Consider the following 12,019-nt stretch of genomic DNA (forward strand, 5'->3'; position numbering starts at 1 on the left):
TGTTTTAAATTGTGAAAAGTTTTATTCTTCTATTCCCACTCTCCCCAAATGAGTTATCCACAAAATACGGCACCTCAGTAGTTTGTTATGGGTGTAGAAATAATAGCTGTTGTTGACATTACTGAAAAACCCTTTTTTTTAATTGTTCTTTATTGCTATTTGTTTCCATTTCAGACAAACTGTCAAAGTCCATTACCAGAATGCAGACCTTTTCCAGTTATTTCAGACTCAGAAACACTGGTCTTGCCATCACACAAAGTGAACTGGGATGTGTCCTTGCCTCTGTGCCTCTGTTTGGCACAGCCCGACCAGTCAGCAGTGAGATGCTGGATCACTTATGTCCCAGGAAATATTTCACATTGATTTGTCTACTTTAAGTTGAATTATCAATTTTAATAACAATCCTCCTCAAGACCTGCAATTCTGGTTCTACTCAAGATCAAAACAAAGAATTTAGGGTTCTCACTGATGTATGGGAGATTTGCTGACCCTTACAGGCTCCCAGAGCTCTTAGGGAAGCCATGGTCTGGAAGAGGTGGCTGCCAGATGCAACCATAAATCACTTCACCATAGCTGTTGTCTTCTAATACTCATTTTAAAGCAATACACATCTCTTTGCACACATACAAACATAGTGTCAGCATTATTGTATTTCACTCTGTATTCCTAGTCTGCTCATTTTATTAGTAAAAGTTCCCACTCTTTAGAGGACAAGTGGTGTTTTCGATGATTATTATTTTTCCAGTTAACATGGAATGACTGAAGGTTTCTTTTCTTTAAAAGGAAAGCAATTTTTGTATCTCATGATAATAATTTATTATTTTTCTCACAAGAGAAAATACACAATAACCCTTTCCCATGACATTATAGTGTAGGGATCAAATTTGTACTCTTTATTCAGTCAAAAATTTGTTGAAAGCTGTTATGTGTGGAAGGGAAATAAAGACTTGCATTGTCTGGTCTTTGTTCTTGGTATGTACTCAGTAAACATTTTCTTCATCTAGCCAGAATCCTAGACCACTGCCCCTCCACTCTATTTTATGGATGACTTTAGTCTCTTCAGTATGCAGAGGACACAATAATAACCCAGATTTTCCCTTTTCTTCTCCTTGGGAAGTTTTTTAAAAAATGAGAGTATCTGTTATGCCTTGCAGAACTGTCTTCATGGGGTTTTGTGGAGCATGTGGCTGTGCTGAGCATCCCATCCAACCCCGCTTGTAGATCAGGGCAGTAGAAAGGCTCCTGCTCACTGAGGTGGATGGGATACAGCCCAGAAAACAATCCTAAGGGTTAACACCCTGACTTGCCCCTCCAACCTTCAAGGTCACTGCAACTGGAAAACTTTTCTGAGAGCACTCCAGGACTTGAATTGGGATTGGTGGGGTGAGCTGCATCTGCCTTAGCAAGCACTACAGCATGATAGGAGTGAAGCAGTTAGCGCAGAATCTCTGGCTGCTATGCGATACATGTTTAGAGTGAGGTTTACTGAAGGTTAGCGACAGTCTGTCATGTGGAGCAATTGTTCATTAATGGTTGAAACACAGCAGTTGTGTCCTTGGAGTGAGGTTTAGTTTCATTGGACTTGATCTCAAAGGTTTTTTCCAACCTAAGTGACTCTGTGATTCTGTCAAAGAAATCTAGTTTGTGCACTTGGAGATCGCTTATGCAAACGAAAGCACGGTAAGAGATTTGCTAAAAAAATACCTTCCTGATCTGAATTAAAACACTGTCACAGACACAGCAGAGTATTAATATGCTATATTGAGAGGTCTCATTTTAAAAGAAAGTTATATCGTTATTCTGGATGATGTACTGTGATGATCAAATTACAAAGTGATGAGTACAAGATGCAGCCTGAGTAGTTTGGATCAAAGGAAGAGGAAGTGAAAGAGAAATTTCTTTCTCAAAGTGGACAGATAGATGCTAAATAGAAAGGTAGTATTGTCTGATGCCACTTGAAATGAGAGAAGTGATCATTTCTGTAAGAGGCACATTGTATGTCACTAACTATTGGATAGCCAAAGTACAAGTAAGTGCTAATTACATCTCAGTGGTACTCTGAAGCAAATAAGAAAAAGTTCTTTCTTATGCCACATGTATTTCTGTAGTTAGAACTGCTAGTCTGTTTCCTAAAACCAGTGATTCTATATTGGTTAAAATGCAAAAAAAAAGTAGCATTTTTAAAAAAACCACTTTTGTGTTTGTTTGTTTTGTTTGGGCGAAGGTAGAAGTTTTCTATTGGGAGCAATCAACTAGAAAAGCTATTCGTATAGGAAGCTACTGAAACCAACATGTTTCAGACATGGCAGTTTTTATCAATTGCAGTTGTGTAAATTCTGAAGTTCAACCCTGTTGTCTGCTAAATCTCTTCTAAGTTGTTTGAGAAACAGAGTTGAGAAGTGGCACCTGCAATGGAAGGATTTAGCAAACTGTTTCTATTTCTGGAGTACCTCTGTCACTGTTTTGTATCTCCTGACTATGTGAAAGTTTTGGGGTTGGGGTTTTTTCCTGGTTTGGAGAATACTAATGAGAGTCACACGCTTCAGATAAAAAAAAATGAAATTGGTAGGAATATTCAGACCAGTACAAAATCAACAGTTCCTCTGAAATTCTTTTCCTTCAAAATGTTGGAGAAAATATCAATGCAATACTATTCCAAGAGTATTTACCTGTTTCTGATGTATCATAGCAGGGTTACATAGGTCATGCCTACATGTAACATGAGCTAGGTGTGACTGTGGTATGTCTGGTACTGTGCCAGTTCCTTCACAGAGACTGAATGGTTCTCTGTGATATCCCACTAATGGTCTAAAATCTTTTTTTCTTACCTTTGAGTTGATGTCATTTACAGATATTTTTTCCTATTTCAGTCATTGAAGGTCTTCGTACTGTTCTCATTGTATACTTGAATTCTGACAGGCACACTTTAAATTCTTACTGAAAAATGTGAAAACATGTCTTTTGCTTCAATTAAGTTTAATTTTCCCTGTGGTCCTTACATCAGATCACAGTGAGAAAAGAATGCAAAAATTATTATTCTTACACAAGAGCAGAGCCAGACACACATGTAGTGCTTAAAGTAGCCACTAACTCTGGAGAAGTTAGAAGGTAGCAGGGTCATAGGGACCACAGCAAGAGTCCATAGGGACCCTTCATGCATACTTGCATGGGGATGGTATAGGAGTCATGTGTTTTTGCTGTACATTTACAGTGCATGCCAGACTTCTCCCAGAACAGCTACAGACATCTGTTGTACTGGCAGATAGGGCATGATATGGCTCAAAGTCAATAGCTGTACAACCTTTGTGAAGGGCTGAAAATCACTTATCCAATATTTTTTCCCCAACATTGAAGACTTTTAAGATTCAGCTGGACAGGGTGCTGGGCCATCTTGTCTAGACTGTGCATTTGCCAAGAAAGGTTGGCCCAGACAATCTTTGAGCTTCTTTCCAACCTGGTATTCTATGATTTTATGATTTTTTTTAATATCTTATTCATTGTTTTTCTTAAGCCTATTGTTGCACTTCAGCAGCTAGGCAACTTCATGGTTTGTAAAGCTGAACAGCCTAGCAGTAGATTATGAGTCCTCCACAGTTAATTCATAGTAAGCAGAGTTGTAACCAAACCAAATCAGAAACTGACATATAAATGAAAGCCTACCTGACAAAGAAGACAACTTTTCATTTCAGAAACATGTTTTCCATTTTCTCTTATTAAATGTCATATTCTTAAACTCTCATTCTTATGCTCCAATTTCATTGAGTTCATATGTGAGCATAATGTGCATTTTACCATTGTTCCTATGAATGTGAGCAGTAATTCTAGAAGTACATTATGCTTCATCCTTTTGAAGAGTTTCAAAGTTAGCAGTCTTAATGTGAAACAGAATCTTTGGAACAGATGGGAATGGTCAGGCACTTTGGAGCAAATATTTGGAACAAAAGCTTAATTACATGAGTATCAAATTAAGGCGTTCTTATAAACAGTTTTGGTATTTTTGACATGATGGTCAAAAAACAGAAAGCAAAGAGAAGCCAAATTAATTTAGTGATTGAAGTGTAGCAGAGGATTGATTCTGAAAATCAACAGGTGAATATTTTCCACAGTCCCAGCAGAGAGAAAGACTAAGTCAAATAGCCAAATTCCTATTGATTTACTTGGGAGCAGGATCAAGTCTTTAATTCATAAAAAACTCCTGTTTTGATTTTAATGAGAGTTACGTGACTTAATCTTACTTAGAGTTTTGGAAGCAAAGGGTAAGGTTTAAATAAAATAAGTTTTCTAGACTTTTAATAGCATTATTATTCTTAGTGCTTCTGTTACCTCTGGATATTTACTTTTGGCTGTTAGTGCAGTGTAGAAGTTGATACTATTGAGAATGGAATTGGAAAATCTTAAAACAGAATGTTTAGATCATAAACATTTTTAAATAACTATAAAAAAGATTTTTTTTTTAATATGAAATGTTAGTTGTGTTCTTGGCAGGCTTTGCTTGAGAGGAGTCACATGCATTTCAAAGAGTGATCTGCTAGCCAGCTGAAGCCAAAAGATTGTTTTAATTCAGTGTAGACCCAATTCCCCGTTCTCTTTTGCTCTTTCTCTCTCTTCTGTAGAACTCTCTCTATCATATAACTGAAGTGTAGCCAATCATAGGGTGAAAAATTCATACAACTATATATGCAATTGCAGAAAGAAGAGAAGCACAGACTAAAGAAGCCAGTACTCATGCTTTAAGAAGTACTGCTGAGATTTCTTCAATAGTCTTCTAATCTTTAAATTTCAAAAACTGTTGAATGCTCCTTCAGAGACAGCAGGATTACATAAACTGTATGGAGAATTACTTACATCTGCCCTGCACTTACCTGTGGAGTAACACAGTCATCTTTTCATCAGTGACTTGGTTCGTCAGTGCTACATGAAACCAGATATACTCCAGAGGCCTGCAGGTGGTGGGTTTAGGGGATAACTGTTAATGGAGTGATTCTTTATCTCTATAGAATTTTTATACCTTCTTGAGCTACACATAAATTTTGATTTTCATGTTTATTTGAAGTAAATGTGTGTGTTTGTTATCCTATTTTAAATATGTTTGTAGGTGTCTTGTTTTATAAAATACAAACTTAGTGTTAACAAAAGGTATTGTAGGTAGGTAGTTGTGTAGACAGAAGTCTTGCCTCACCTCAAGCAAAATACAAGTGCCTCAGTAGAAGCTCCTTGTACTGATCAAACAATGTACATTGTTCTGTTATTCCAGAACAGAACTTGTCTCTTTTTCCATAAGAGTTTTCTCCACCTCAGCTTTGAACCCTCTTATCTCTGTGTAGTCTGCTGGATATAGGGCTGAAATCCTTGCCTGTTTTGAACTGAATGAGGGCAATTAAAAGTCTTTTTACATTGATTGCTAGCTGTAGCTATAACAGTCCTCAATAGAAAAGCTTAGTGTCCCTTACCCTAAAATATCATTAGAAAAGGTTTTTAGAGCCTTTTGTTGAAACTATGTGTGTGACTGAAGTTTTAAGTGACTGATGGTGAGAAGTTGAATGAGGAAGGGTATAATGTGGTATACAGACCTTATTTAGAACCAGCCATGAACCTACCCTTTAGCTAATCCAGATCCTTCCTGTATGGAGTGAACAGTTGGACTTGGATTTCAGGAGCATATACTTAAATGTAGTTTCTTTTCCTCTTTCTAAAAAACAGAGATTAGTGCAAGAAATTTATTTTCCACAGTCCCATCTTAACTTCACTCTTTGGCTGTCCAGTTAGAAATTGTGAAGGAAACCTTGCATGAGGTAGGCCTATAAAGAAATCAGCTTTAAGGGTTTTATTAATTTCAATTTTTATTTGCTTAGTCTGTGATTTGCAAACCAGACAGATATTAGGTAATGTTGTATAAAAAAATTCTATCATCACTTTAGAAATATACCGCATTCTCCTTGGGCTAAACTGAAAAGTTCGGTCAATTGAGTAGAAAGAATTCTGTTGCTAGGTTTAAAAAAAGAACAACAAAAACCAAAAAGCCCAAACTGTCAGATCCAAGACTTCTTAGAAGCTGAATTTTTAGATTGGCAGATCATTGATTTCTGATCTGATACCTTTTACAAAACAGAAAGATAAGAACGATAGAGATACATCCGCAGAGGTTTTTCTGACTGATAATATTATGTTATCACTTTTCCCATACAAATTTAGCAAGTAGGACTGGGATTGTCAATGGAAAGAATCTTCGGATACGCACTTGCTGCACAATATGCATTTAATTCTGAAATTCTTCAGATTGGAGTCAGAGTTCAGAGTTACTTTCCTTCACACCTTTTCACTCTTTCTCAGTACTTCTTGGCAAAATTGCTGCTTGTCTCTGGGTTTCACTTGTGCTACTGGATGTCACTCACAGTCTTTCTGTTTGTTCCTAATTTGTATTTCCCTTTAGGTGATGGGCTGTGTTAGCAACAGCAGTTATTGTCATTTCTCTGATTTTAGTTTAGGTACAATGAAGCATTCAAAAAGAACTATAGTCCTGATGCATTCCCATAGGATTTTTTTGAAAAGACGGAGAGCACACTATGACTCAGCTTCATGTCCTGCGACATACTTGCCTTGCAGACCTGAATGACTTCAGATATTTATGCTATTAGTAGCCTGTAGTGACCACATAATGGTAGCAAGATAGACTGTCAATAAGCAAAAAAATATCAAGGCTGAAAACCGATCACCTAATGCTCGCAGTGTGGTGGAGTTACTTTTAAGAAAATCAACCTAGAAGTTATATTAAATGCTTCAGAAATACTGAGGACAATTCTTTGGATTAGCGTGCCCATTTCAGTAGTTTGCAGGGCTGAGTCCTTGATAGTTTTAAGAGTCCTTTGCAGGTGTTTGTATGAATATGAAGGGTTAAAAAGTAGAGCAGAAATATATCTTTATGCTTTTGCTTAAAAATAAAAGGACTGGATTTCAGAAGGAGCTGTAAAACTTTCAGCAAGAATCAAGAGAACAGTACAGTTAAATGAAAAGCTGAAATGTGAAGAGTGCATGATGTGGGATGCCAGCTCAGCGCTTTCAGGAGTCACGTACAGATCATGTTGCTCTAGGAGAGGAGACCACCCTTGGAATTGCAGTGAACTGTAGCAGTGACCTCCTGCTTTGCAATGTGAAGGAGTTATATAGGCCGATGCTGCTCCACACGGTTATGTCACCAGGTGGTAGCCTCTCTTAACCGTTCTTCTCTCTGGGGAAAACAGATGTTATTTACAAGTACTTTTGTAGGAGTAGAAAAATCACCTTACTATGCAGATTTCAGCTGCACAAGGAAAGGAGAAGAACGTTCATATGATAAAGGTTCTTTACTGAGGATGTTTATTTTTTCTTCTCTTTCTATAGGTTCAACATGGGAGAAAACATTACGACAGATTGGTTTTGAAAGGTAAGACATAAATTTGTTTCCTTGTAAGTGCAAAAAGAAAAGGAAGAAAAACTGCATGGAAAAGTTTACGAAATTATTTATTTTAGCAGCATGAACATTTCCATGATCTCAAGTTTAGAAAGGAAGTCATGCAATGTCATGCGCATATATGTTGAGCTTTTCTGTTTATATCTTCTCTTTCCCCACTTGATCTGGAGCAACTTATTCACCGGATGAGTTTTACTCATAATGGTTTTTTGCTGGCAACTATATGGCATGCCAGTATTTAAAAAGATGACACACTATTTAGGTGAAGTCTTACTTGTGAATGAAAATACTGCTTTCATACTGTTTTCTCCGTGAAACATCTAACCTGTGACACATTAGTTGAAAAAAAGTAAATTAAGTTGAAAGAGGACCAAGTCTGGCAGAGAGTTATTTAGCATCACAGCAAAATTTATAATTCAACATTCCTTAAGTGCCAGATCTTCTTGCAGCCAAACTTAACCACAAGGTCATTGTACCGGAAACATATTTCTCTCTTGGAAATTAAACTAGGCCAAGCCTAGTAAAGAGTGATCTGATGTTGAGGTTCAGATGCTCAATTTGGTATTTATTTTTCTGAAAATAGTAGGCAGAAGAAGCTACTCTCCACTTGAAAATAGTTTTGCAGATTTTCCTTAATAGAGTGGCTTGCACTGGCTACACCAGTGTGCTTGTGTTGCTGTTGACTGGGCAAGAAGGGATATCTCTTCTTCATGTTGCATGAGTGCATACTGTGCATACTGCCTCAGGCATCTCATCAAACCCTGAACACATTCAGGCCTTTCTGAAGTCGATAAATAACCATACAAATCATATGAAATAGAAAATTAATTGCTTCCTTTCAGACAAACAGAAAGCAAGCTGAATTTTTCTTTTGACTCTTATCTTGCATAAAAAATTTGTTACAACAAGATCGATGCTTAAGTTTAATTACCCTAACTCCAATCTACAATAAAGATTCTCAGATCTTGGCAGCAATATATGAAAAGATTTTTCTCCTCTTTTTATAGGAGGAGATTGCTTAACTAAAACCTCTTGAAGAAATACATTTCTAAAAACCTGAGTTTCTCTGATCTCTGTCTAAAAATATAGCACTTGGGGAACGGATTAAGGCTATCTCAAAATAGTACACAGGTCTTCAGGAGTTTTACAACGTATTTGTGGTCACCTATCTATATGTAAGAACACCTACTCAAAGTGTCTAAGGAGATGCATGCTAATGGTTAGTAATACTCTTTCTTTAGAAGGTGATCTTGAAAGTACCTATGTTATGATCCCGAGTGAGTATACACAGCATCAGTCTGGTTTGCCTGTTTAGGTAAATATATAAATTTCCATGTTAGACATTACATTTGTAAAAATTGAAGGACAATGCTTTTTTTAACATGATAGCCACAGAAGTCCACAGAAAGATTATATTTTGTTGCTGTTCTCATAGCCATAAATACTACATAGATACATATTATTTTGTATCTTCAAAGGAAATGTAGAAAAAGCAAATCACTTTTGACTGTGGCAAAGATCTGTCTGGGTGAAATTTAGCTTTTCTTTGATACAGAGCTATCTTTGTAGCCTTACAGGCTTGGGTTATTTTAAAAGTGAAATATTATGGAACAATAAAAACAGTTTTCCTCCACCAAATATTTTATAGAAGTCAAATTAACTTCTGTTGTAAATCTCCTGATGTCAGTAGAGTCATCCCTTAAAGACTTGGGACAGACATTTTTAAAAAACAACAACAAAGTCATTTTGTTGCCATGTATTTATCACAACTTGATAATCCAGAGCAATATGGAATACTTACCATTTTGTAGCAGAGGAAACATGTTCATTATCATTTCATAGTTTCCCACCAATCAGAAATATTTTAAGACTATCAGATCACTAAATAAAAATGTGCTTCTCCTACTGGACTGTAAGCTTAAAAATACCCCAGCAATATAGGCGGTTTTTCATAATGGCAATATTTAGTAGTCCTAGATAGATTTCTGATCAAAATTAATTTAAAAATATCTGGGCAATTTTTAAAAGTTTTTAGAAATAATTTTAACAAACATGAAGTGTATTACTTAACCTGTATTTTTGTTAAACCCATTTGTAGATAGTGTAAAGCATGATATTTGTTGAAAGGAAAACTGATTCTGTTTTGTTACAGTGTCAGGTTAGAGGCTGTGGTTCATAAATATCAACTTGGGAAGATGCATAGCCAAAACAAGAAGCAGACTAGAAATTTCTTAGCACCTTACTGCATGTTGTCTGTTTAGGGACAGAGTGTTTTGAACAGCACTGCAAAAAAAAATTTGCACACTCTCAGTTGATAAGTTTGATATAGTAAAGAGGTTCTTTTAAATAGATTGTGCTTTTTTCTCAAGTTACATCCAGTTTGATTCGCATTTAATTCAGCATGTTATCTTACATGTTTGAAGGGCATTACAGTATAATATTGATTCTTTCATTGCCTCAGTCTTTTTAGATTACAAATTAGCAGCTTGCTGGTGCTGTTTGTCTCCATCACAATGGGAAAAAAGTAGTTTGAAAGAGTGCTAGAATGAATTGATTCCTTGGGTCTATAGTTTGAAACTGCCAATGGAAAATGATCACTCTTTTTAAGCTGAGTTCATTAGAAGTTCTATTTGTGGCAATTTCCAACTTGTGAGATCTTTTAAAATGACAAGGAGAACCCACACTAGCTGTGTACATGCAATGAATGTACCACTTGAAACATGGAAAATTCTTAATAGACTAAATTATAGCTGAGAAGCCTGCCTGAAAGGAGGAAATGTGTAAAAGAGATCACATAATTACCATTCTAGTTTGAAAAGAAGAAAGGCTTTCAGATGGCACTGCTGCATGGGGAGGTTGATTGTTATCCTGGAATAATACTAATTGAAGCAGCACATTAGTTAGCATGGATAGGGTGAAGATTTGAATGTACTTGGCTTGCCATAATCACAAAAGCAAGTGTGTTCTCATGTAAGCTTTTTCAGAGAACAGGCAAAGAGGAATCAAGAAAAATAAAGTGCTTTAAACAAATTAAGATTTGAGAATTTTAAATTAATAGTACACATCTTACCTGTATTTTTAACACAAGCTTTTGTATTATGTGAATATATCAGCAGTAACAAGTTGATTGACTAAAAGATCCATGGGTAACATATATATATGAAGTCCAGTGTTAACTCCTTTATAGCAATATTTGATTATATCATTTTGTATGTGATTGCTTAAGATCAGTTTTTCTTACGCCTTAAGGAATAGTTTCCAAGGTAAACACAGGGTTACATATTACAGTATGTAGTACTTTGGTGCAGGAAGTGCACTTAGACTGCAGTCACAGAAAGTCTGCAGGTCTGCAGATCAGTCAAACCTAAGAGATTATGCTGGGAGGTGTATCACTATGTGCTTTACCTAGTCGAATTTTCTCCAATAGGTATCCCTTTAGGTCCACTAATAGAGACGGGACAATGGGTTGCATCTGTGTAGGTCTGATCCCATAGAGCTGTTCTTACATTACACTAAGAAAAATGCACCAGCAGCATGTGTTTTGCTATTTAAAAATATATTCTCTGCAAGCTGTTGACTTAGGCACACCTGAATCAGCTGTGAAATATCAGTAGTATTTGAATGTGTTGTTTGGGCAAGTATATTCTTATTCAAGAGAAAGCAAGATTTTTAGATGTATAAAAGGAAAGACATTCAAAGTATCATCCTAAGGAGAAATATGTCGTTGCTTAAAAACTGGAAAATATTAAATATTCCTCTTAACAGGCTATTTTTAGAGAGGATTGAGGAACAGAAGTGGACATTAAGCCCAGATAATATAGAGGTTATGTCATCACTGGCTTTGTGGTTATGTGATGTTTATTCTGCAAATAGTAGAGTGTTTACATTGCTGTTGTCTTCATATCCTGAAAAACATAGAGGCATCAGGAGATCTAACTGCAAGGCTTTTATGTAAGCATTACTCGTGAGCTGAGGATGCTAATTGTCAGTGTGAGAGAAATGAAAAATACTGGAGCTTGAGTAAAGTAGCTTTATATCCAGGAGATGACTGCAGTTAAGAGCTTTTCAATTAAATGGAGTATATGTGGGTTTGATAGATTTAAATGAAGGTCTTTATGTTATTGATTCTTTTTTAAGACATTACAAATAAGCTAATTGTGACATACTGTAGCAGTCATCACCTTTGTCCAACACAGTTTGCCTGTTTCCTGACTGCTCTGACAATTAAAAAGAGAGCTTAATGCACAAAGCCTGTTATAGTTCAAAAGAGCATCAAGTCAATCATTGAGCAGATCTCCTCTAATAATGCATTGTGTAGGGTCTTCCCAGCTCATGGCTGTGGTGAGGCTTGCACTGCAGAGCCTATAAAGTGCCACAGCCATCACTGGGGAAACTGCCACTTCCACACTGCAGAAAACTAAAACCAAAGGAAGGATTTAGGAGAAGTATAAATATCTCTAATTTTAGCTACCAGATGATGGAGTTTATGTCCTTGTCTAGTAGGTTCAATAGTGATTACAGAAATGTCTTCTGTTATATATTTGATGACCTAGAAGTGATCTAATAATTTTA

The 12,019-nt window shown here is 36.3% G+C and overlaps 1 protein-coding gene across 1 annotated transcript in view; it reads left to right on the forward strand.

The window, feature by feature from the left end:
* The window catches only part of PIEZO2 (piezo type mechanosensitive ion channel component 2), a 318,044-nt gene that overhangs the window by 139,788 nt on the left and 166,237 nt on the right, over positions 1-12,019 (forward strand). Inside the window, exon 4 of the mRNA XM_061994704.1 lies at positions 7,378-7,420. Coding sequence (XP_061850688.1) covers positions 7,378-7,420 — 43 coding nt within the window. The remainder of the gene's footprint in view (positions 1-7,377; positions 7,421-12,019) is intronic.

Source organism: Colius striatus, chromosome 4 (genome assembly GCF_028858725.1).
Source record: "Colius striatus isolate bColStr4 chromosome 4, bColStr4.1.hap1, whole genome shotgun sequence".
Classification (NCBI taxonomy): domain Eukaryota; kingdom Metazoa; phylum Chordata; class Aves; order Coliiformes; family Coliidae; genus Colius; species Colius striatus.